This window comes from Bombina bombina, chromosome 3 (assembly GCF_027579735.1).
Source record: "Bombina bombina isolate aBomBom1 chromosome 3, aBomBom1.pri, whole genome shotgun sequence".
NCBI lineage: Eukaryota > Metazoa > Chordata > Amphibia > Anura > Bombinatoridae > Bombina > Bombina bombina.
This window is the reverse complement of record NC_069501.1, coordinates 322,185,751-322,213,553: the sequence shown is the minus strand read 5'-3', so window position 1 is coordinate 322,213,553 and position 27,803 is coordinate 322,185,751. Positions and strand designations below refer to the sequence as shown.

The 27,803-nt window shown below is 41.2% G+C and overlaps 1 protein-coding gene across 1 annotated transcript in view; it reads right to left on the bottom strand.

The window, feature by feature from the left end:
• LOC128653241 (granulocyte-macrophage colony-stimulating factor receptor subunit alpha) overlaps nucleotides 1-27,803 on the bottom strand; it is a 184,348-nt gene that overhangs the window by 103,992 nt on the left and 52,553 nt on the right. Inside the window, exons 3-5 of the mRNA XM_053706426.1 lie at nucleotides 20,386-20,509; nucleotides 20,000-20,117; nucleotides 19,746-19,921 (exon numbers count right to left, since the gene is read on the bottom strand). Of these exons, the coding sequence (XP_053562401.1) occupies nucleotides 19,746-19,921; nucleotides 20,000-20,117; nucleotides 20,386-20,509 (418 nt within the window). The remainder of the gene's footprint in view (nucleotides 1-19,745; nucleotides 19,922-19,999; nucleotides 20,118-20,385; nucleotides 20,510-27,803) is intronic.

Sequence of the window (27,803 nt, the reverse complement as noted above, 5' to 3'; positions counted from 1 at the left end):
TAATGGCTTTTTCTTGTTGGAGCAGGCGGTCGAACATTAGGAGTGTTGAATTCCAATGTGTCGGGCTATCGCAAATCAAGCGCCTCACTGGCATGTTGTGGTTTGCCGCTGGATATCTGAAAAGTGCGCCATGGCCGTGTAGGAACGCCTGAAATGGCCACACACCTTCCTGGCCTGCTTCAGGACGTCCTGTAAGCCTGGGTACTTATGCACAAAGCGTTGTACGATCAGATTACACACATGTGCCATGCAGGAAACATGTGTCAACTTGCCCAAATTCAATGCCGCCAACAAATTTCTTCCGTTGTCACAAACCACTTTGCTGATCTCCAGTTGGTGCGGAGTCAGCCACTGATCCACCTGTGCATTCAGGGCGGACAGGAGTGCTGGTCCGGTGTGACTCTCTGCTTTCAGGCAAGTCAACCCCAAGACAGCGTGACACTGCCGTATCCGGGATGTGGAATAGTACCTGGGGAGCTGGGGGGGTGCCGTTGATGTGGAGCAAGATGCAGCAGCAGAAGAGGACTCAGCCGAGGAGGTTATGGAAGAGGATGGAGTAGAGGAGGTGGCAGCAGGCTTGCCTGCAAGTCGTGGCGGTGTCACCAACTCCTCTGCAGAGCCATGCATTCCATGCTTGGCAGCCGTCAGCAGGTTTACCCAATGCTCAGTGTAGGTGATATACCTGCCCTGACCATGCTTTGCAGACCAGGTATCAGTGGTCAGATGGACCCTTGCCCCAACACTGTGTGCCAGACATGCCATTACTTCCTTTTGCACAATCGAGTACAGATTGGGGATTGCCTTTTGTGCAAATAAATTTCGGCTGGGTACCTTCAACTGCGGTGTCCCAATAGCTACAAATTTTTGGAACGCCTCAGACTCCACCAGCTTGTATGGTAAAAGCTGGCTGGCTAAGAGTTCAGACAAGCCAGCTGTCAGATGCCGGGCAAGGGGGTGACTTTGTGACATTGGCTTCTTACGCTCAAACATGTCCTTGACAGACACCTGACTGTGGGCAGATGAGCAGGAACTGCTCAAGGCGAGAGACGGAGTGGCGGATGGTTGAGAGGGGGCAAGGAGGACAGCAGTGGTTGACGTGGCTGAAGATGCTGGATCAGGAGGAGGATGGCGGCTTTGAGTTTGTGTGCTGCTTGTACTCATGTGTTGATCCCATAGGCGTTTGGGATGTGCGATCATGTGCCTTCGCAAAGCAGTTGTACCTAGATGGGTGTTGGACTGCCCACGACTCAGATTATTTTTGCACAGGTTGCAAATGGCATCGCTGTTGTCAGAGGCAGACACACACAAAAAATGCCACACTGCTGAGCTCTGCAATGACGGCATTCTGATGGTGGCAACAGCATGCGTTGATTGGCGTGCTGTCTGGCTGACCCCGGGTGCTGATACATGCTGTCTGACTGTGCCACTAGCTCCTTGCGACGACCTCCCCCTGCTTCCAACTCGTCTCCTCATCCTCTCTCTCTCCCCATCTGAACTTTCCCACTGTTCTTCTTCTCTTCTAGCGGGCACCCACGTGACATTCACGGACGCATCGTCATCATCAACTGCTTCACTTGTATCTGACAACTCAGCAAAGAAGCAGCAGCGGGTACAACATCATCATCACACCGTACGTCCATGTGTGTAATGCTGCCTAACTGAGACATATCCCTGTTATCTACATCCTCTGGCAATAATGGTTGTGCATTACTCATTTCTTCCAACTGATGTGTAAATAACTCCTCTGACAGATCAAGTGAAGTGGCTGTGGTGCTAGTGTTGGTAGTGGCGGCAGGCGGGCGAGTGGTAACTTGAGAGGTGCCCGAAGCTAAGCTGGAGGAGGATGGTGCATCAAGGTTCCGAGCGGAAGCTGTAGAAGATTGGGTGTCCTGTGTTAGCCAGTCAACTATGTCCTCAGAACTTTTCCAGTTCAGGGTACGTGGCCTCTGAACACTGGGCATTATTCTAGGGCCAAAGGGAATCAGAGCACCACGACCACGACGGCCCCTGCGGGGTGGCCTGCCTCTGCCTGTTATTTTTTTTTCGATTAGTGGTACTATGCGTGCAAGCTACTGTGACAACAGATATGAGTGGCACTGTGCACTGGCAGAAGTTGGCAGAGTAGACGCTGTAGGCCTGACACACACGCTTGCAGACAACTAACTGCTATTCAATCTATTACAGTCAAAATTGTATTTTTTTTTAATGTACACTACTGTTACACCAGATATGAGTTGCACTGGTGTGACACTGTGCCCTGGCAGGCCCTGAAACGCACACGTGTGAAGGAAACTGACTGCTATTATTTCACAGTCAAATTTCTAGTTTTTTTTTAATGTACACTACTGTTACACCAGTTATGAGTTGCACTGGTGTGACACTGTGCCCTGGCAGGCCCTGAAACGCACACGTGTGAAGGAAACTGACTGCTATTATTTCACAGTCAAATTTCTAGTTTTTTTTTTTAATGTACACTACTGTTACACCAGATATGAGTTGCACTGGTGTGACACTGTGCCCTGGCAGGCCCTGAAACGTACACGTGTGAAGGAAACTGACTGCTATTATTTCACAGTCAAATTTCTAGTTTTTTTCTTTAATGTACACTACTGTTTCACCAGATATGAGTTGCACTGGTGTGACACTGTGCCCTGGCAGGCCCTGAAACGCACACGTGTGAAGGAAACTGACTGCTATTATTTCACAGTCAAATTTCTATTTTTTTTTTTTATGTACACTACTGTTACACCAGATATGAGTTGCACTGGTGTGACACTGTGCCCTGGCAGGCCCTGAAACGCACACATGTGAAGTTAACTGACTGCTATTATTTCGCAGTCAAATTTCTAGTTTTTTTTTTTAATGTACACTACTGTTACACCAGATATGAGTTGCACTGGTGTGACACTGTGCCCTGGCAGGCCCTGAAATGCACACGTGTGAAGGAAACTGAGTGCTATTATTTCACAGTCAAATTTCTATTTTTATTTTAATGTACACTACTGTTACACCAGCTATGAGTTGCACTGGTATGACACTGTGCCCTGGCAGGCCCTGAAACGCACACGTGTGAAGGAAACTGACTGCTATTATTTCACAGTCAAATTTCTAGTTTTTTTTTAACCCCTTAATGACCGAGGACATACGCCATACGTCCTCAGAAAAAATACAGTTAACGCCTGAGGACTTATGGCGTACGTCCTCGGTTTGGAAAGCAGCTGGAAGCAATCCTGATCGCTTCCAGCTGCTCTCCGGTTATTGCAGGATGCCTCAATATCGAGGCATCCTGCAATAACAAATTTTACCCCTCCGGTGCAAAGAGAGCCACTTTGTGGCCCTCTCTGCACCGGGCATCGATGGCCGCATTCGTTGGTGGGTGGGAGCTGAAGTGGGAGGTGGGTGGGCGGCCATTGATGCGGTCCTTGTCAGAGAGGGGGCGGGATCGGGGGGCGGGATTGCTGGGGGTGCGCACGCGTGCACGGGAGGAGGCGAGCGGGCGCGTGCACGGGGAGGGAGCGGGTGGGAACCGCTACACCACAGAAAAAAATGTTTTTATAAGTGGGAGAAAGTGGTGCAAAATATTTAGTACTTGGAAATAAGCTACACTACAGAAAAATAAAATGAAATAAAAAAAAACATTTTATTTACAAACTGGGTACTGGCAGACAGCTGCCAGTACCCAATATGGCCCCCTATAAGGCAGAGGGGGGGAGGGTTAGGAAGCTGTTTTGGGGGGGATCAGGGAGGTTGGGGGCTTAGGGGGGGATCCTACACAACAGCATATGCAAATATGCTATATATATATATATATATATATATATATATATATATATATATATATATATATATATATATAGAAAGATACCTTTTATTTTAGTACTGAAAGACTTTCTGCCAGTACTTAAGATGGCGGGGACAATTGTGGGGTGGGGGAGGGAATAGAGCTCTTTGGGAGGGATCAGGGGGTCGGATGTGTCAGGTGGGAAGCTGATCTCTACACTAAAGCTAAAATTAACCCTGCAAGGTTCCTACAAGCTACATAATTAACCCCTTCACTGCTGGGCATAATTCATGTGTTGTGCGCAGTTGCATTTTGTGGCCTTCTAACTACCAAAAAGCAACGCCAAAGTTATATATGTCTGCTATTTCTGAACAAAGGGGATCCCAGAGAAGCATGTACAACCATTTGTGCCATAATTGCACAAGCTGTTTGTAAATAATTTCAGTGAGAAACCTAAAGTTTGTGAAAAAGTTGACTATTTTTTTTAATTTGATCGCATTTGGCAGTGAAATGGTGGCATGAAATATACCAAAATGGGCCTAGGTCAATACTTGGGGTTGTCTACTACACTACACTAAAGCTAAAATTAACCCTACAAGCTCCCTACAAGCTCCCTAATTAACCCCTGCACTACTGAGCATAATATACGTGTGGTGCGCAGCGGCATTTAGCGGCCTTCTAATTACCAAAAAGCAATGCCAAAGCCATATATGTCTGCTATTTCTGAAAAAAGGGGATCCCAGAGAAGCATTTACAACCATTTGTGCCATAATTGCACAAAATGTTTGTAAATGATTTCAGTGAGAAACCTAAAATTTTGAAAAATGTAACGTTTTTTTTTATTTGATCGCATTTGGCGGTGAAATGATGGCATGAAATATACCAAGATGCGCCTAGATCAATACTTTGGGTTGTCTACTACACTACACTAAAGCTAAAATTACCCCAAAAAGTTCCCTACATGCTCCCTAATTAACCCCTTCACTGCTGGACATATGGGCCTAGATCAATACTTTGGGATGTCTTCTAAAAAAAAAATATATACATGTCAATGGCTATTCAGGGATTCCTGACAGATATCAGTGTTCCAATGTAACTAGCGCTAATTTTGAAAAAAAATGGTTTGGAAATAGCAAAGTGCTACTTGTATTTATGGCCCTATAACTTGCAAAAAAAGCAAAGAACATGTAAACATTGGGTATTTCTAAACTCAGGACAAAATTTAGAAACTATTTAGCATGGGTGTTTTTTGGTGGTTGTAGATAAGTAACAGATTTTGGGGGTCAAAGTTAGAAAAAGTGTGTTTTTTTCCTCATATTTTATAATTTTTTTAATAGTAAATGATAGGATATGATGAAAATAATGGTATCTTTTGAAAGTCCATTTAATGGCGAGAAAAACGGTATATAATATGTGTGGGTACAGTAAACGAGTAAGAGGAAAATTACAGCTAAACACAAACACCGCAGAAATGTAAAAATAGCCCTGGTCCCAAACGGACAGAAAATGGAAAAGTGCTGTGGTCATTAAGGGGTTAATGTACACTACTGTTACACCAGATACGAGTTGCACTGGTGTGACACTGTGCCCTGGCAGGCCCTGAAACGCACATGTGTGAAAGAAACTGACTGCTATTATTTAACAGTCAAAAAAGTGTTGTTTTTTTTAAATGTACACTACTGTTACACCAGATATGAGTGGTGGCACTGGGCAAGTGGGCACAGTATACGCTGTGAGCCTGACACACACGCTGGCAGGCAGACAACTGCAATTAGATTACACAGGAAAAAAAAAAAAAAGCAGACTGATGTTCTAGCCCTAAAAAGGGCTTTTTGGGGTGCTGTCCTTACAGCAGAGATCAGATGAGTCCTTCAGGACTGTAGTGGACACTGAATACACTAGCCTAGCTATCGATTTCCCTATTAAATCAGCAGCAGCTACACTGTCCCCCCTCTCACTAAGGCCTAGATTTGGAGTTCGGCGGTAGCCGTCAAAACCAGCGTTAGAGGCTCCTAACGCTGGTTTTGGCCGCCCGCTGGTATTTGGAGTCAGTGATTAAAGGGTCTAACGCTCACTTTTCAGCCGCGACTTTTCCATACCGCAGATCCCCCTACGCCATTTGCGTAGCCTATATTTTCAATGGGATCTTTCTAACGCTGGTATTTAGAGTCGTTTCTGAAGTGAGCGTTAGAGCTCTAACGACAAAATTCCAGCCGCCTGAAAATAGCAGGAGTTAAGAGCTTTCTGGCTAACGCCGGTTCATAAAGCTCTTAACTACTGTACCCTAAAGTACACTAACACCCATAAACTACCTATGTACCCCTAAACCGAGGTCCCCCCACACCGCCGCCACTCGATTAAAATTTTTAACCCCTAATCTGCCGACCGCCACCTACGTTATACTTATGTACCCCTAATCTGCTGCCCCTAACCCCGCCGACCCCTGTATTACATTTATTAACCCCTAACTTGCCCCCCACAACGTCGCCGCCAGCTACTTAAAATAATTAACCCCTAATCTTCCGACCGCAAATCGCCGCCACCTACGTTATCCCTATGTACCCCTAATCTGCTGCCCTAACATCGCCGACCCCTATATTATATTTATTAACCCCTAATCTGCCCCCCTCAACGTCGCCGACACCTGCCTACACTTATTAACCCCTAATCTGCCGAGCGGACCTGAGCGCTACTATAATAAAGTTATGAACCCCTAACCCGCCTCACTAACCCTATCATAAATAGTATTAACCCCTAATCTGCCCCCCACAACGTCGCCTCCACCTGCCTACACTTATTAACCCCTAATCTGCCGAGCGGACCTGAGCGCTACTATAATAAATGTATTAACCCCTAATCCGCCTCACTAACCCTATCATAAATAGTATTAACCCCTAATCTGCCCTCCCTAACATCGCCGACACCTAACTTCAATTATTAACCCCTAATCTGCCGACCGGAGCTCACCGCTATTCTAATAAATGTATTAACCCCTAAAGCTAAGTCTAACCCTAACACTAACACCCCCCTAAGTTAAATATAATTTTTATCTAACGAAATAAATTAACTCTTATTAAATAAATTATTCCTATTTAAAGCTAAATACTTACCTGTAAAATAAATCATAATATAGCTACAATATAAATTATAATTATATTATAGCTATTTTAGGATTAATATTTATTTTACAGGCAACTTTGTTATTATTTTAACCAGGTAAAATAGCTATTAAATAGTTAAGAACTATTTAATAGTTACATAGTTAAAATAATAACAAATTTACCTGTAAAATAAATCCTAACCTAAGTTATAATTAAACCTAACACTACCCTATCAATAAAATAATTAAATAAACTACCTACAATTACCTACAATTAACCTAACACTACACTATCAATAAAATAATTAAATAAACTACCTACAATTACCTACAATTAACCTAACACTACCCTATCAATAAAATAATTAAATAAACTACCTACAATTACCTACAATTAACCTAACACTACACTATCAATAAATTAATTAAACACAATTCCTACAAATAAATACAATTAAATAAACTAGCTAAAGTACAAAAAATAAAAAAGAACTAAGTTACAGAAAATAAAAAAATATTTACAAACATAAGAAAAATATTACAACAATTTTAAACTAATTACACCTACTCTAAGCCCCCTAATAAAATAACAAAGCCCCCCAAAATAAAAAATTCCCTACCCTATTCTAAATTAAAAAAGTTACAAGCTCTTTTACCTTACCAGCCCTGAACAGGGCCCTTTGCGGGGCATGCCCCAAGAATTTCAGCTCTTTTGCCTGTAAAAAAAAACATACAATACCCCCCCCCCAACATTACAACCCACCACCCACATACCCCTAATCTAACCCAAACCCCCCTTAAATAAACCTAACACTAAGCCCCTGAAGATCTTCCTACCTTGTCTTCACCATCCAGGTATCACCGATCCGTCCTGGCTCCAAGATCTTCATCCAACCCAAGCGGGGGTTGGCGATCCATAATCCGGTCCAGAAGAGGCTCCAAAGTCTTCCTCCTATCCGGCAAGAAGAGGACATCCGGACCGGCAAACATCTTCTCCAAGCGGCATCTTCGATCTTCTTCCATCCGGAGCGAAGCGGCAGGATCCTGAAGACCTCCAGCGCGGAACATCCATCCGGACCGACGACTGAACGACGAATGACTGTTCCTTTAAGGGACATCATCCAAGATGGCGTCCCTCGAATTCCGATTGGCTGATAGGATTCTATCAGCCAATCGGAATTAAGGTAGGAATTTTCTGATTGGCTGATGGAATCAGCCAATCAGAATCTAGTTCAATCCGATTGGCCGATCCAATCAGCCAATCAGATTGAGCTCGCATTCTATTGGCTGATCGGAACAGCCAATAGAATGCGAGCTCAATCTGATTGGCTGATTGGATCAGCCAATCGGATTGAACTTGATTCTGATTGGCTGATTCCATCAGCCAATCAGAAAATTCCTACCTTAATTCCGATTGGCTGATAGAATCCTATCAGCCAATCGGAATTCGAGGGACGCCATCTTGGATGACGTCCCTTAAAGGAACAGTCATTCGTCGTTCAGTCGTCGGTCCGGATGGATGTTCCGCGCTGGAGGTCTTCAGGATCCTGCCGCTTCGCTCCGGATGGAAGAAGATCGAAGATGCCGCTTGGAGAAGATGTTTGCCGGTCCGGATGTCCTCTTCTTGCCGGATAGGAGGAAGACTTTGGAGCCTCTTCTGGACCGGATTATGGATCGCCAACCCCCGCTTGGGTTGGATGAAGATCTTGGAGCCAGGACGGATCGGTGATACCTGGATGGTGAAGACAAGGTAGGAAGATCTTCAGGGGATTAGTGTTAGGTTTATTTAAGGGGGGTTTGGGTTAGATTAGGGGTATGTGGGTGGTGGGTTGTAATGTTGGGGGGGGGGTATTGTATGTTTTTTTTTACAGGCAAAAGAGCTGAAATTCTTGGGGCATGCCCCGCAAAGGGCCCTGTTCAGGGCTGGTAAGGTAAAAGAGCTTGTAACTTTTTTAATTTAGAATAGGGTAGGGAATTTTTTATTTTGGGGGGCTTTGTTATTTTATTAGGGGGCTTAGAGTAGGTGTAATTAGTTTAAAATTGTTGTAATATTTTTCTTATGTTTGTAAATATTTTTTTATTTTCTGTAACTTTTAGTTCTTTTTTATTTTTTGTACTTTAGCTAGTTTATTTAATTGTATTTATTTGTAGGAATTGTGTTTAATTAATTTATTGATAGTGTAGTGTTAGGTTAATTGTAGGTAATTGTAGGTAGTTTATTTAATTATTTTATTGATAGGGTAGTGTTAGGTTTAATTATAACTTAGGTTAGGATTTATTTTACAGGTAAATTTGTTATTATTTTAACTAGGTAACTATTAAATAGTTCTTAACTATTTAATAGCTATTGTACCTGGTTAAAATAATTACAAAGTTGCCTGTAAAATAAATATTAATCCTAAAATAGCTATAATATAATTATAATTTATATTGTAGCTATATTATGATTTATTTTACAGGTAAGTATTTAGCTTTAAATAGGAATAAGTTATTTAATAAGAGTTAATTTATTTCGTTAGATGTAAATTATATTTAACTTAGGGGGGTGTTAGTGTTAGGGTTAGACTTAGCTTTAGGGGTTAATCCATTTATTAGAATAGCGGTGAGCTCCGATCGGAAGATTAGGGGTTAATAATTGAAGTTAGGTGTCGGCGATGTTAGGGAGGGTAGATTAGGGGTTAATACTATTTATGATAGGGTTAGTGAGGCGGATTAGGGGTTAATAACTTTATTATAGTAGCGCTCAGGTCCGCTCGGCAGATTAGGGGTTAATAAGTGTAGGCAGGTGTCGGCGACGTTGTGGGGGGCAGGTTAGGGGTTAATAAATATAATATAGGGGTCGGCGGTGTTAGGGGTAGCAGATTAGGGGTACATAGGGATAACGTAGGTGGCGGCGGTGTACGGAGCGGCAGATTAGGGGTTTAAAAAAATATGCAGGGGTCAGCAATAGCGGGGGCGGCAGATTAGGGGTTAATAAGTGTAAGGTTAGGGGTGTTTAGACTCGGGGTACATGTTAGAGTGTTAGGTGCAGACGTAGGAAGTGTTTCCCCATAGGAAACAATGGGGCTGCGTTAGGAGCTGAACGCTGCTTTTTTGCAGGTGTTAGGTTTTTTTTCAGCTCAAACAGCCCCATTGTTTCCTATGGGAGAATCGTGCACGAGCACGTTTTTGAGGCCGGCCGCGTCCGTAAGCAACTCTGGTATCGAGAGTTGCTTTTGCGGTAAAAATGCTCTACGCTCCTTTTTTGGAGCCTAACGCAGCATTTGTTTGAACTCTCGATACCAGAGTTAATTTTATGGTGCGGCCAGAAAAAAGCCCGCGGAGCGTTAACAGCCCTTTTACCGCCGAACTCCAAATCTAGGCCTAAGAATGCAGCTTCCGAATGAATCTAAAATGGATGCTGTCCAGGAGGTGGGAGGGTCTGCTGCTGATTGGCTGGAATGTGTCTGCTGACTGTGAGGTACAGGGTCAAAGTTTACTCAATGATGATGAATAGGGGGCGGACCGAACATTGCATATGGCGAACTATTCGGGATATTACTAGTAGGTAACCAAGACCTTCACCTCATTTGTCACAAGAGAATCTTTCGATATTAAAAATTGTCTAATCTGTGAATCTACATACGTGATTTACCTCATAAGCTGTCAGCAATGTGGGTTACAGTATGTAGAATGTGCAAATGGAAAATAGATGTGCCTAATGATGTAGATACCTATTTCTTTCATGTAATTAACAAGAGTCCATGAGCTAGTGACGTATGGGATATACATTCCTACCAGGAGGGGCAAAGTTTCCCAAACCTTAAAATGCCTATAAATACACCCCTCACCACACCCACAAATCAGTTTTACAAACTTTGCCTCCAAGGGAGGTGGTGAAGTAAGTTTGTGCTAGATTCTACGTTGATATGCGCTCCGCAGCAAGTTGGAGCCCGGTTTTCCTCTCAGCGTGCAGTGAATGTCAGAGGGATGTGAAGAGAGTATTGCCTATTGAATGCAGTGATCTCCTTCTACGGGGTCTATTTCATAAGGTTCTCTGTTATCGGTCGTAGAGATTCATCTCTTACCTCCCTTTTCAGATCGACGATATACTCTTATATTTACCATTACCTCTACTGATTCTCGTTTCAGTACTGGTTTGGCTTTCTACAAACATGTAGATGAGTGTCCTGGGGTAAGTAAGTCTTATTTTCTGTGACACTCTAAGCTATGGTTGGGCACTTTATTTATAAAGTTCTAAATATATGTATTCAAACATTTATTTGCCTTGACTCAGAATGTTCAACTTTCCTTATATTCAGACAGTCAGTTTCATATTTGGAATTATGCATTGAATTATCATATTTTTCTTACCTCAAAAATTTGACTTTTTTCCCTGTGGGCTGTTAGGCTCGCGGGGGCTGAAAATGCTTCATTTTATTGCGTCATTCTTGGCGCGGACTTTTTTGGCGCAAAAATTCTTTTCCGTTTCCGGCGTCATACGTGTCGCCGGAAGTTACGTCATTTTTTGACGTTATTTTGCGCCAAAAATGTCGGCGTTCCGGATGTGGCGTCATTTTTGGCGCCAAAAGCATTTAGGCGCCAAATAATGTGGGCGTCTTATTTGGCGCTAAAAAATATGGGCGTCGCTTTTGTCTCCACATTATTTCAGTCATTTTTCATTTGCTTCTGGTTGCTAGAAGCTTGATATTTGGCATTCTTTCCCATTCCTGAAACTGTCTTATAAGGAATTTGATCTATTTTGCTTTATATGTTGTTTTTTCTCTTACATATTGCAAGATGTCTCACGTTGCATCTGAGCCAGAAGATACTACAGGAAAATCACTGCCTGCTGGATCTACCAAAGCTAAGTGTATCTGCTGTAAACTTTTGGTAGCTATTCCTCCAGCTGTTGTTTGTAATAATTGTCATGACAAACTTGTTAAAGCAGATAATATTTCCTTTAGTAATGTACCATTGCCTGTTGCAGTTCCCTCAACATCTAAGGTGCAGAATGTTCCTGATAACATAAGAGATTTTGTTTCTGAATCCATAAAGAAGGCTTTGTCTGTTATTTCTCCTTCTAGTAAACGTAAAAAGTCTTTTAAATCTTCTCTCTCTACAGATGAATTTTTAAATGAACACCATCATTCTGATTCTTTGGACTCTTCTGGTTCAGAGGATTCTATCTCAGAGATTGATGCTGATAAATCTTCATATTTATTTAAGATGGAATTTATTCGCTCTTTACTTAAAGAAGTACTGATTGCTTTAGAAATAGAGGATTCTAGTCCTCTTGATACTAATTCTATACGTTTGGATAAGGTTTTTAAAGCTCCTGCGGTTATTCCAGAAGTTTTTCCTGTTCCTAATGCTATTTCTGCAGTAATTTCCAAAGAATGGGATAAATTGGGTAATTCATTTACTCCTTCTAAACGTTTTAAGCAATTATATCCTGTTCCGCCTGACAGGTTAGAATTTTGGGACAAAATCCCTAAAGTTGATGGGGCTATTTCTACCCTTGCTAAACGTACTACCATTCCTACGTCAGATGGTACCTCGTTTAAGGATCCTTTAGATAGAAAAATTGAATCTTTTCTAAGAAAAGCTTATCTGTGTTCAGGTAATCTTCTTAGACCTGCTATATCATTGGCTGATGTTGCTGCAGCTTCAACTTTTTGGTTGGAAACTCTAGCGCAACAAGTAACAAATCGTGATTCTCATGATATTATTCTTCTCCAGCATGCTAATAATTTTATCTGTGATGCCATTTTTGATATTATTAGAGTTGATGTTAGGTTTATGTCTCTGGCTATCTTAGCCAGAAGAGCTTTATGGCTTAAGACTTGGAATGCTGATATGGCTTCTAAATCAACTCTACTTTCCATTTCTTTCCAGGGAAACAAATTATTTGGTTCTCAGTTGGATTCTATTATTTCAACTGTTACTGGTGGGAAAGGAACTTTTTTACCACAGGATAAAAAATCTAAAGGTAAAAACAGGGCTAACAATCGTTTTCGTTCCTTTCGTTTCAACAAAGAACAAAAGCCTGATCCTTCGTCCTCAGGAGCAGTTTCAGTTTGGAAACCATCTCCAGTCTGGAATAAATCCAAGCCTGCTAGAAAGGCAAAGCCTGCTTCTAAGTTCACATGAAGGTACGGCCCTCATTCCAGTTCAGCTGGTAGGGGGCAGGTTACGTTTTTTCAAAGAAATTTGGATCAATTCTGTTCACAATCTTTGGATTCAGAACATTGTTTCAGAAGGGTACAGAATTGGTTTCAAGATGAGACCTCCTGCAAAGAGATTTTTTCTTTCCCGTGTCCCAGTAAATCCAGTGAAAGCTCAAGCATTTCTGAATTGTGTTTCAGATCTAGAGTTGGCTGGAGTAATTATGCCAGTTCCAGTTCCGGAACAGGGGATGGGGTTTTATTCAAATCTCTTCATTGTACCAAAGAAGGAGAATTCCTTCAGACCAGTTCTGGATCTAAAATTATTGAATCGTTATGTAAGGATACCAACGTTCAAGATGGTAACTGTAAGGACTATATTGCCTTTTGTTCAGCAAGGGAATTATATGTCCACAATAGATTTACAGGATGCATATCTGCATATTCCGATTCATCCAGATCATTATCAGTTCCTGAGATTCTCTTTTCTAGACAAGCATTACCAATTTGTGGCTCTACCGTTTGGCCTTGCTACAGCTCCAAGAATTTTCACAAAGATTCTCGGTGCCCTTCTGTCTGTAATCAGAGAACAGGGTATTGTGGTATTTCCTTATTTGGACGATATCTTGGTACTTGCTCAGTCTTTACATTTAGCAGAGTCTCATACGAATCGACTTGTGTTGTTCCTTCAAGATCATGGTTGGAGGATCAATTTACCAAAAAGTTTTTTGATTCCTCAAACAAGGGTAACCTTTCTGGGTTTCCAGATAGATTCAGTGTCCATGACTCTGTCTTTAACAGACAAGAGACGTCTAAAATTGATTACAGCTTGTCGAAACCTTCAGTCTCAATCATTCCCTTCCGTAGCCTTATGCATGGAAATTCTAGGTCTTATGACTGCTGCATCGGACGCGATCCCCTTTGCTCGTTTTCACATGCGACCTCTTCAGCTCTGTATGCTGAACCAATGGTGCAGGGATTACACGAAGATATATCAATTAATATCTTTTTTGTTCGACACTCTCTAACGTGGTGGACAGATCACCATCGTTTAATTCAGGGGGCTTCTTTTGTTCTTCCGACCTGGACTGTAATTTCAACAGATGCAAGTCTCACAGGTTGGGGAGCTGTGTGGGGATCTCTGACGGCACAAGGAGTTTGGGAATCTCAGGAGGTGAGATTACCGATCAATATTTTGGAACTCCGTGCAATTTTCAGAGCTCTTCAGTTTTGGCCTCTTCTGAAGAGAGAATCGTTCATTTGTTTTCAGACAGACAATGTCACAACTGTGGCATACATCAATCATCAAGGAGGGAATCACAGTCCTCTGGCTATGAAAGAAGTATCTCGAATTTTGGTTTGGGCGGAATCCAGCTCCTGTCTAATCTCTGCGGTTCATATCCCAGGTGTAGACAATTGGGAAGCGGATTATCTCAGTCGCCAAACGTTGCATCCGGGCGAATGGTCTCTTCACCCAGAGGTATTTCTTCAGATTGTTCAAATGTGGGGGCTCCCAGAGATAGATCTGATGGCCTCTCATCTAAACAAGAAACTTACCAGGTATCTGTCCAGATCCCGGGATCCTCAGGCGGAGGCAGTGGATGCATTATCACTTCCTTGGAAGTATCATCCTGCCTATATCTTTCCGCCTCTAGTTCTTCTTCCAAGAGTAATCTCCAAGATTCTGAGGGAATGCTCGTTTGTTCTGCTAATAGCTCCGGCATGGCCTCACAGGTTTTGGTATGCGGATCTTGTCCGGATGGCATCTTGCCAACCATGGACTCTTCCGTTAAGACCAGACCTTCTGTCGCAAGGTCCTTTTTTCCATCCGGATCTGAAATCCTTAAATTTAAAGGTATGGAGATTGAACGCTTGATTCTTGGTCAAAGAGGTTTCTCTGACTCCGTGATTAATACTATGTTACAGGCTCGTAAATCTGTATCTCGAGAGATATATTATAGAGTCTGGAAGACTTATATTTCTTGGTGTCTTTCTCATCATTTTTCTTGGCATTCTTTTAGAATACCGAGAATTTTACAGTTTCTTCAGGATGGTTTAGATAAGGGTTTGTCCGCAAGTTCTTTGAAAGGACAAATCTCCGCTCTTTCTGTTCTTTTTCACAGAAAGATTGCTATTCTTCCTGATATTCATTGTTTTGTACAAACTTTGGTTCGTATAAAACCTGTCATTAAGTCAATTTCTCCTCCTTGGAGTTTGAATTTGGTTCTGGGAGCTCTTCAAGCTCCTCCGTTTGAACCTATGCATTCATTGGACATTAAATTACTTTCTTGGAAAGTTTTGTTCCTTTTGGCCATCTCTTCTGCTAGAAGAGTTTCTGAATTATCTGCTCTTTCTTGTGAGTCTCCTTTTCTGATTTTTCATCAGGATAAGGCGGTGTTGCGAACTTCTTTTGAATTTTTACCTAAAGTTGTGAATTCCAACAACATTAGTAGAGAAATTGTGGTTCCTTCATTATGTCCTAATCCTAAGAATTCTAAGGAGAAATCGTTGCATTCTTTGGATGTTGTTAGAGCTTTGAAATATTATGTTGAAGCTACGAAATCTTTCCGTAAGACTTCTAGTCTATTTGTTATCTTTTCCGGTTCTAGGAAAGGCCAGAAAGCTTCTGCCATTTCTTTGGCATCTTGGTTGAAATCTTTAATTCATCTTGCCTATGTTGAGTCGGGTAAAATTCCGCCTCAGAGAATTACAGCTCATTCTACTAGGTCAGTATCTACTTCCTGGGCGTTTAAGAATGAAGCTTCGGTTGACCAGATCTGCAAAGCAGCAACTTGGTCCTCTTTGCATACTTTTACTAAATTCTACCATTTTGATGTATTTTCTTCTTCTGAAGCAGTTTTTGGTAGAAAAGTTCTTCAGGCAGCGGTTTCAGTTTGAATCTTCTGCTTATGTTTTTCGTTAAACTTTATTTTGGGTGTGGATTATTTTCAGCAGGAATTGGCTGTCTTTATTTTATCCCTCCCTCTCTAGTGACTCTTGTGTGGAAAGATCCACATCTTGGGTAGTCATTATCCCATACGTCACTAGCTCATGGACTCTTGTTAATTACATGAAAGAAAACATAATTTATGTAAGAACTTACCTGATAAATTCATTTCTTTCATATTAACAAGAGTCCATGAGGCCCACCCTTTTTTGTGGTGGTTATGATTTTTTTGTATAAAGCACAATTATTCCAATTCCTTATTTTATATGCTTCGCACTTTTTTTCTTATCACCCCACTTCTTGGCTATTCGTTAAACTGATTTGTGGGTGTGGTGAGGGGTGTATTTATAGGCATTTTAAGGTTTGGGAAACTTTGCCCCTCCTGGTAGGAATGTATATCCCATACGTCACTAGCTCATGGACTCTTGTTAATATGAAAGAAATGAATTTATCAGGTAAGTTCTTACATAAATTATGTTTTTGCTGTTCTCAGAATAACCCCTCCAGTTAAACTGCCAAATACAAAAGAAAAGAGAAAAGCGCTAACTAAAAGCTACAAATAGGGATTGCAGAGGATGTAAGAAACGCAATTTTATTTAAAACAGATTAATATCATAAAACAATAAAAATATACATACTGGGACGTCTCCCAAGCAAATAGTGTACATCTTATATCTCAGATATTCTGGTCTAGGTGGATACCTAAGTGTGACAACTCTATTGGATGCTAAAATAACACATTGATGTCGTCGGTACTGTTACCGTTTGTCTCTGTGAGACAGTAGTGTCGACAGACACTTAGTTGGCGTCTTCTCTCCAAAGCTTAGTTTCTTATCCTGTTGATACCAAGCAGACAAGGACTTTTGAGTTTAACTCCAGTGAAAGATGATTTCTATATCTCTGGGTCCAGTGCACAAACCAAAGAAATAGGAAACAGACGGAGTACACCAGAAAGAAAAAGGAGCTTTTGTTTTTATTATAAGATATTACATTTGAATACCACCTTTTCACAAGGACATTCTGAGGAAATTGCAATATTGTGATAAAGAAACAGGAAAAGAAACGGCCAGAAAGATCGCTATCTGGGTGAAATCGCTACTAGCGATAATTTCTATCAAAATGGATCAGCTGTTATTCTTCTAAGGATTCTATCACTGCCATCTGACATCACGGAAGGAAAACATGTGTCTCCAATGACCCCCAGGCAAACGGAGGAGAGGAGACGCCAACTTAGTGTTCGTCGACACAACTGTCTCACAGAGACAAACGGTAACAGTACAGGTACAGAAGTCCCCCTCTGCATCCGTAAAGAGGAGAAAATTCACATCGGTAAGGCCTAAACGGCACGGATGCCAGGACGATATTTAGCAAGGTAATATACCTATTGTTTTATTGGGGATAGAGCTTAATCTCTCCATCACCACTACGGGACATTCAGTGACTGTTTTTTTTACCGAAGTTGGGCTTGTGAATATATATCTTCTCACTTTGCTACATATGTTGCCATTTTGGTCTCCAACTATCATATAAGTAACTTTTTAATGTTACATTGACCACTGTTTTATTGGTATTAGCGATTGTCATATTCTGTTTTATTAATTCTCATGTGTTATTTTAGCATCCAATAGAGTTGTCACACTTACTCACTTAGGTATCCACCTGGACCATAATACCTGAGAGATATAAGCTGTACACTATTTGCTTGGGAGACGTCCCAGTATGTATATTTTTATTGTTTTATGACATTAATCTGTTTTAAATAAAATTGCATTAACGTTTCTTACATCCTCTGCGATCCCTATTTTTAGCTTTTAGTTAGCGCTTTTCTCTTTTCTTTTGTATTTGCAGTATGCAGGACTCATGATCCGGGACATTAAGTCCTGTATTAGGGAGCATATATCGACCATAAGTACTGGCAGGTCTTCCACTCCTTTGGTCCAACATTTAGCCAACTTTCATCAGAGCAGTTTGAACACCTTTGTTTGGTGTGCCATTGAGAAAGTGACTAGACCAAAGAGAGGGGAGGTCTTGACCAGTTGCTTGCAAAAAGGGAGATTTTCTGGATTTTTCAGTTAACAACCAGAATCCCTGATGGTTTAAAATTAAGGTATGATCTTATAAATTATTGGGAGTAGATACTTTTGTATACATCTTCCACTCTAGGGATGCCCTTGGTGATATGAGTCCCATACATTTCCTCTATTTATTACAGCTGTCCCGACTCTTATATTTGCTGTCTAATGCATACATGATATAAATAATACATTAGACCTTGTTTTTTTTTTTTTACAGTGAATATGTTTGTATCTCTTAAAAGTTTATATTTGTATGCATGCACCCTGTGGATCTCCTAGGACTATCCCCCTGTAAACTTTTTTGTTGGCTCATATTTTTTAAGTTCCTTTACCTACAGGATGCATGCCATAGTTGTATCTAATCACATATACTATCATTCATTGTATTTGTTACACATGATGGACATGCATTAACCCTTTATGCGATGTTTACACCCATCCATTATTGTTTATTGTTCTGTAACTCTAACTTGCCATTGACATCTAGGTTTGTATACCTTCTATTCCACTGAGCTACGTAATGTATTGATGGGTTTTTTTAAATTTATATTTCTATTGTTACAAGTATATTATATGCTATGATGACTCTTTGTAACACCTATACTCAGACTCATACTCTTGGCATTTCTGCTACTTCATTTTGAGTTATAAAAACCAATAGTAGTATTACACTTAACTAGAGGTGTGTCGTTTTCAACCAATGGAGTTGTTTTAACTGCTTTTTAAGGGTGTGTGTATTGTGATCAATTATGGCTATGACTACGGCTCTCTCTCGAAACACGTAAGCCTGTTTGTGCTGCGCCTCGCAAGTGTGTGTCATTTGCATGTTGTGCTTGAATCTTCTGGATTTTAACTTTCAGAAATAAAGGCTACATTTTATATGAGCAGGACTCCTCTTTTGATTCCTTGATTGTTTCAGCAATAACTGAACATAGAGCATATGTGCATATGTCCCATGCACCCTCATTCAAACAATGCTCAAAGAGCCAACTTTTGCATTTATATCTAGCAACGATTCAAAGTGATTATTTCAAATGCATAATATGCTCTTTGAACATGTGCAGGGCTTAAAGGGACAGTGTTTATGATAATTTTTATTGTTTAAAAAGATAGATAACACCTTTATTACCCATTCCCCAGCTTTGCATAACCAACATTATTATATTAAGAAACTTTATAACCTCTGTTTGCCTGTTTCTAAGCTCCCGCAGGCCGCCTCTTATCTCAGTGCATTTTGTTAGCTTTTAAATATTGCACAACAGCTAGACAGTGATAGTTCATGTACGCCATATAGATAACATTGGCATCACTCCCTTGGAGAATGATAATGGTTATACAAGAACCAGCACTGATTAGCTAAAATACAAGATTATAAAAGCACTGAGATAAAGGGCAGTCTGCAAGGGCTGTGATACAGGTAATCATAGAGATGAAAAGCATATTACTATAACAGTGTTGGTTTTGCAAAACTGGGTAATGGGTAATAAAGGACGTATCTATCCTTTTAAACAATAACAATTTTCAAGTAGACTGTCCCTTTAAATAAGGGTGCATGGGGCATATGTACATTTAATCTGTGGACTGTAAAAGTTTATTAGGTTTTTTTTTGTCCTAATACACAAGAGTTGAAATGCATTTATGTGAAATTTAGTTTGGCATTTGGTCCCTTTAATCAACTAAAAACCAGATAATGTACCTGCTTTTGCTGGTGAAAAGATATCTATAAATAGCTGTATTTTTTCTTTACTTGTTCCCTCAATTATAAATCTTGCGTCTTCAAAATATTTAATTTTAAGATTTTGAAATATGCATTCGACTCTTCTATTTTTATTGATTGCAGAATTTTGGCACTTTATTTCTTCATCATCTTGTCTACAAGAAAAAGAATCCAATTAATGAATATGAGTTAAAATTCTAAACACTACAATTGTATTGTGAGAATATACTTACTGTAAGTAAAGTGAGTAAACTGTGTCTTCTGGGGCATTTTTGCCAAAAGCCCAAGTGCAACTCATAGTAATATTTTGCAACTTGCAGGACAAATTTTCTGCTTTTGTCCCATTTAATCCTTTACAAAGAGATTAATTATTTTAGTTTTCTTTACATACATTTGTTTGTGTTTTGCTCAGTATTTTATCAGTGGGTATTAGGAAATTAAGCAGCAATAAATAAACAACACAGTCATATTTTACTCTCCAGTAGCCAAGATCAGACTTCACAGTTAATTCGAATGTAATTTACCTTTTACTATATTGTTTAGTCATCTTCTGAAGGGAATACCAGATTGCAGAATGTTTGCTATAGTTGAGAGGGACTGACATTTAAATGAGTCTTACCTTGATCTTTAAAAGAAATTACTTCCGACATATTATCATTTTCTCTGCCATTTAAAACTGTCATAACTTTCAGATCAGCTTCTAGTTGTAGAGGTAAGTTCTGCTGCCTGATGTTAGAATCCACCTGCAAAATATTTACAGCTATAGAAAAGTTGTTTAAAGTCATTACGAGTTTTGCGTTAGAGGCTGTGGGGTGCTAACGAGCAGTTTTCCCTCTCCGCTCACTTACATGCACCGCTGGTATTACGAGTTTTTAGAAACCCGTCGTTAAAAGACAAGAAGTGAGCGTTGAGCAAAATTTTGCTCATTACTGCACTCCAATACTAGTGCTGCTTAAGTCAGCGGGGAGCTGGTGTAACGTGCTCGTACACGATTTCCCCATAGGAATCAATGGGGAGAGCCGGCTGAAAAAAAGTCTAACACCTGCCAAAAAGCAGCGTAAAGCTCCCTAACGCAGCCCCATTGATTCCTATGGGGAAATAAAATGTATGTCTACACCTAACACCCTTACATGAACCCCGAGTATAAACACCCCTAATCTTACACTTATTAACCCCTAATCTGCTGCCCCCGACATAGATGACACCTACATTATATTATTAACCCCTAATCTGCCGCTCCGGACACCGCCGCCACCTACATTATAGTTATGAACCCCTAATCTGCTGCCCCCAACATTGCTGACACCTACATTATATTTATTAACCCCTAATCTTCCACCCCCAATGTTGCCGCAACCTACCTACATTTATTAACCCCTAATCTGCCGCCCCAACGACGCCGCCACTATATTAAAGTTATTAACCCCTAAACCTAAGTCTAACCCTAAACCAAACACCCACTAACTTAAATATAATTTAAATAAATCTAAATAAATATTCCTATCATTAACTAAATTATTCCTATTTAAAACTAAATACTTACCTATAAAATAAGCCCTAAGCTAGCTACAATATAACTAATAGTTACATTGTAGCTATCTTAGGGTTTATTTTTATTTTACAGGCAAGTTTGTATTTATTTTAGGTAGGTAGAATAGTTATTAAATAGTTATTAACTATTTAATAACTACCTAGCTAAAATAAAGACACAAGTACCTGTAAAATAAAACCTAACCTAAGTTACACTAACACCTAACACTACACTATAATGAAATAAATTAACTGTAAAATAAAAATAAACCCTTTTGCTAGATACAATGTAACTATTAGTTATATTGTAGCTATCTTAGGGTTTATTTTACAGGTAAGTATTTAGTTTTAAATAGGAATAATTTAGGTAATGATAGGAATATTTATTTAGATTTATTTAAATTATATTTAAGTTAGGGGGTGTTAGGTTTAGGGTTAGACTTAGGTTTAGGGGTTAATAACTTTAATATAGTGGCGGCGGTGTCCGGAGTGGCAGATTAGGGGTTAATAATATAATGTAGGTGTCGGCGACATTGGGGAAGGCAGATTAGGGGTTAATAGATATAATGTAGGTGTCAGCGATGTTGGGGGCAGCAGATTAGGAGTTCATAAATATAATGTAGGTGGAGGCGGTGTCCGGAGCGGCAGATTAGGGGTTAAAATTTTTATTATAGTGTTTGCGATGCGGGAGGGCCTCGGTTTAGGGGTAGATAGGTAGTTTATGGGTGTTAGTGTACTTTGTAGCACTTTAGTTATGAGTTTTATGCTACGGCATTGTTGTGTAAAACTCATAACTACTGACTTTTATATGTGTTAGGGATCTTGATGGGATAGGGTGTACCGCTCACTTTTTGGCCTCCCATGACAGACTCGTAATACCGGCACTATGGAAGTCCCATAGAAAAAAGACTTTACAAAGTTTACGTAAGTCGTTTTGCGATAAGGCCAAACAAATGTGCGGTACACCTAAACCTTCAAGACTTGTAATACCAGCGGGCGTAAAAAAGCAGCGTTAGGACCTCTTAACGCTGCTTTGTTACCCTAACGCACAACTCGTAATCTAGCCGATAGTTTATGCCCGCAATAAGCTCTTTATTGCAGTACGAGATGTATTTGAAATTTAGTATATCAGCTCCTATTGTAAATTATTATAAAGACCTATGTATATCCATTAAAAGTACTGTTTTCTTTGTTGTATTTATAGAGGTCATTTTAAAATATATTATACTTTTTTTTATGGATGCTACTGTACTGAGAAAAAAACATTTTTACTTATGGGGTATGTCACTGTCCACCAATAGAGGCATACCTCCCAACATTAGAAATACCTAAACACTAATATACATATTTACCTAAACACACACATACATATTTACACACACACACACACACACACTAAAACACACATTTAATCACACATACACACACAAACACATACCTACACACATTTACACAAACACAAACTTATACATACACATACATATTAACACACACAAATACACAAATACATACACACACATTTATACACATACATACCTTCACACTCATACACACATTTACACACATACATAGACACAGATTTACACATACATACACACATTTACACACATTTACACACACATTTTATACATAAATACACACCCATACAAACATATTTACACACACACTCATACACACATTTACACATATTTACACACACTTATACACACATATTTACACAAACACACCCATACACACATTTACACACACACATTTTTACACACACACATTTATACACACATTCACACACATTCACACACACTCAGACACATATTGTCAGGTTTCCTACTGGCCCTTCCCCCTTTCCTCTCAGCTGTAGACAAGGGCTTAGTAATTTGTCTAGCTTCCTAGCAGTGTGCTGAGCCATAACACGTTTGTTACATCTACCTGTGAATAGCAAGGATTTCTTTGTGAAATATCTCTCACAAACTTTCTCCCTTGACTGGGATACTGTGTTTCATATCCCCAATATACTCCTAGACACTTAACTGGGATTTGTAATTGTACGATCCTCTCAGGACTACTTTCCTTATCACTTACCGGACTTACCTGTGTTTCTGCCTACGGCACACCCTCATCATAGTGATCTCAGTCCGGACTACCACGCTACCAAAGAACAACTTGTGCTATCGAGTGCTGTAAGGCATAACACCTTTAATCCTCTCATTTGCTTCCCTGTCAGCCGCAACCAGAGTTACCAGCCGAATCTCGCAGAGGTCACATGACCGCAGCTCACTTCAGCTGTTCATCCGATCAGCAGTTCTGCCGCACAAACAACTTTGATCTGAACTGGTTGCAGGGACTATTCCCTGAGCACGCTTCATCTACTTCACACAACCGCTGTTACTACGAGCAGTCTGGTGGCTGCATATTCATTCACCTTACATCAGGTTACTGGTCTCCGCCTAAATCACTGAACTAAGTAACAATCCATTGGTTCTTAAAGGGACAGCTCACTGAATTAATCTTGCAAATGTATATACACCGTTTATGCTGAACTCTGCTTTGTTCTTAAAGTGACAGTAACCTGCAACTAAAAAATTACCTATCAACTTATCTTTGATTCAGCTAACATCATACTAACTCTCCTTATACTACTCAGCTGAACTGGTTCAGTAGTGTAACTACAAGAACTTCCTAACAACTTCACTTGTCGCCACTATCAGTATTTCTAGCAAACACAGGGGCAACAGTGATACAAATCACCCTATAGGTCTACAGTTGTGTTCCATCCTAAATAAGTCCTTACACATATTCACACAGAGGTCGATCCTGTAGAAAGGAATAGGAAGGCACCAAATAGGGTAATTTCGTCAAACCAAGTGACAACAACGAGACAAATGGAAATTTACAAATGAGGAGGCACTTGTGAATGCCAAGTATCGCAGGCTGGGACCTTTTCGTCGCCTGACCAACAGAACCAGCAGTGAACGCCAACAGGTCACGAGGGGACGTACGGCCAATCAGGAACACGCAGGTACCAACACCTTTAAAACAAGGCTCCAATCGTCAATGCTAGTAAGATGGGTGTGTTGAAGTGGATCACTGACGTCACCCAAAAGTCACTCGCTTCCCTCGGCAAGTAGGCAATATATCGAAGGGTGAAATAGAATCCAAACGACAACAGCAAGGGATATAAAAGCTTGTACAATTTATTAAAATATATAAAACATCAGTAACGCGTTTCTCGGCTACACTGAGCCGTTTCATCAGGCTGTATAATACACGCTAGACCCCTGCTCTATTAGTACCTCCCTCTCACCAATCAGATTACACAAATCGGTATGCTCCCACATTAAAACAATTGATGTGATAGAGAGCGTTTTCTTAAGCCTAACTGTCGGTGATCCAATACAGGCATTGTAAACAATTTGGATATATAAAAAATATATTGTAAAACATTTAATCTATGCAATGGTTAAAATATAATTGGGCACAAAACTGTAAGCTATATACTAAAAACATGGAACAGTCCTATGTCATGAGATGCAGGACATATGCAGGACACAGCAATGATGGTACAACTCTATTTTATTACAGAGCATAGCAATACACATCCAGACAGGTTGATTGTCTTAAACTAACTCCGACACAGACACCGGACCTAAGCCCCGCCCACATGCTAGTGACATCACATCCTGCTATCATCACATCTTCCCCTTTTTCAAAGGCAAAGCATACATTTGCATATATTAAATAACAAGGTACACCAACAGGGTATACAACAACATTTTGTTTTAGAACATTATAAAAACAGATAGATTAGAAAACATGAACAAATAAATTACATCCTGACTTGGACATCGGGGTAGACTACCCTAGTCCACAGTGACCATGGGATTATTCTGCCCATACTTCCGGTCACTGTTCTAGCTAAAGTCAGTCCCTGTATCGGGCCGGAAGCCTCACCACTCTTCCGCTTGATGTAACTTTGCATGAACTGTCCTCTGATACAGAAGATGGTGAACAAGAGTCTGCTGGAGGCAAAGATATATCCCCGCTATGATCTTGCTGAGGGGAAGGCACCTCTCTTAGAACAGGAGATCCCACCGGCGGTGGTACTGAGGTATCCGGTTCCAGACTCTCAGGTACAGGCTGAAGATGTCTTCGGTTACGGCGTGTAACCGTCCCTCCCTCTGTAAGGACTGTGTAAGACCTTGGTTCTGGAGAGCGGCCCACTACCGTAGCAGGCGTCTTCCATTTCTTCTCATCATCCAGTTTGATTCTGACACTTTGGCCCGCTTTCAGTTCCTGTAAAGGCCTGACAGAATGTCTCCTGTCGTAGAAGAAACGATAACCCTTTTTGGCCTCTTCATCCCTCCTAAGGACTTCGTCCCGAGGAACAGGGCCAGGCGGCTTGAAGACACCCACTGAGGGTAAAGTGGTGCGAATCTGGCGTCCTAGCATCAGCTGTGCCGGGCTAAACCCGGTGGCTTGAATGGGCGTCGCCCTGTATGACAAGAGGGCTAGGTACGGTTCAGATTGCTTTAGGATGAATTTTGTTGTTTGAACTGCCCTTTCAGCCATTCCGTTGGCCTGCGGATAATGTGGACTTGACGTGGAATGTACAAAATCATATTCCCTGCTGAAAGCACTGAACTCTGTAGAAGCGAACTGCATGCCATTATCACTCACCAGCTCCATTGGAATGCCCCAGCGGGCGAACAAGCTCTTCAGGCGAATGATAACGGCCTGACTTGTGATATCATTCAGGGGTGCTATTTCCAAATACCTGGAATAGTAGTCGATAACAACAAGAAACTTTTTCCCGTGCAGTTCGCACAAATCAGCAGCTATTTTCTGCCACGGCCCCGCAGGCAGCGGAGTAGACATTAAGGGCTCCCTTCTCTGAGTAGGCCGGCGTTCCCGGCAAAAGGCACATTTAGACACATGATTTGCAATGTCGGAGCTGATCCCAGGCCACCACACAGCTGTAGCTGCTCTTTCTCTGCACTTTGTAATGCCTAAGTGGCCATCATGAATCCTGTTTAACATCTCCTTCCTCATGCTGACAGGAATTACAATACGGTCTTGGAACAGCACCAACCCCTCCAGCTCCGTGAGCTGCGACCTCTCTGGCTGGTAAGCATTTAAAGACATCCAGGCTGCCCGGCTCTCGGGCCAGCCATCTCTTATGTACCTTATAACTTCTTGCAGATCTGTGTCCAAATATGTCTCTTTCTTTATCTCTTCCAGTTTCCTTGAAGAAATGGACTTAGAGGCCAGAACTGAATCAACATACACTTTTACATCCGACTCTGTGGAGGATTCTTCAGCAGCAGCCAGCGGGAGCCTGGACAGTGTATCTGCCACAACCAGCTGCTTCCCCGGCACATGCACTGCCTGAACATTGAACCTGAGTAGTCTCATTAAAAGTCTCTGGCATCTCAAGGGTGTTTTGTCAATGTCATAAGAATTGATAAGAGGGACTAGCGGTTTGTGGTCAGTTTCCAGACTAAATTTCTCCAAACCCACTAGATAACGCTGAAAGCGCTCACAGGCCCAAACTGCAGCCAGGCACTCTTTCTCAATTTGAGCGTATTTCGACTCCGCAGCCGTCAGTGTGCGGGAACAGTAGGCGATGGGCTGTAGTTTGTTGTCATTCAGCTGCAGGAGTGCAGCCCCCAACCCATAACTGCTTGCATCAGCACTAACCACAGTCTTTTTTGAAGGGTCGTAGAACCCCAGCACTGGGGCAGACCCCAGCAGGGACTTAGCATGCAGGAACGCTTTTTCTTGTGAGGGTCCCCAGACCCAGGCAACATCTTTCTTAAGCAACTCTGTGATAGGGTGCAAAACTGTAGATAAATCTGGAAGAAACTTGCCCACGTAATTTACAAGGCCCAATATCTGTCTCAGCTCATGTACATCAGAAGGGCTTTTCATCTGTTCGATAGCCCGAATTTTCTCGGGGTCCGGCTTGATGCCATCCCCGTTGATGATATGCCCAAAGTAGCATAATTCAGTTTTCCTAAAATGACATTTTTCTTTATTCAGCTTCAGCCCAGACTCTTTGATAGCCTGCAGCACACAACTCAAACGCTGATCATGCTCCTCCACTGTAGACCCATACACTAGAATGTCGTCCATGACGACTGCTGTGCCCACGTGGCCACTCAGGAGAGAACTCATTTCCCTCTGAAAGATCTCAGGAGCGGAGGATATCCCAAAGGGAAGTCTGCAGAAACAGAACCGACCTACCGGAGTGATAAAGGTAGTCAGTTTGCGGCACTTTGGATCCAGGGGGATCTGCCAAAAGCCGCTAGAAGCGTCTAATGTGGAAAAGAACTTCGCCCCAGCCAACTTCGGGGCTATATCTTCCAGTGTCGGCAGCACAAATCTTTCCCTCTTCACTGCCTCATTCAACCTTTTCAGGTCCACACAGATGCGCACCTTTCCGTTTTTCTTTGCAACTGGAACAATGGGGGCACACCAATCAGTTGCTTCAACAACCTCTTCAATAACCCC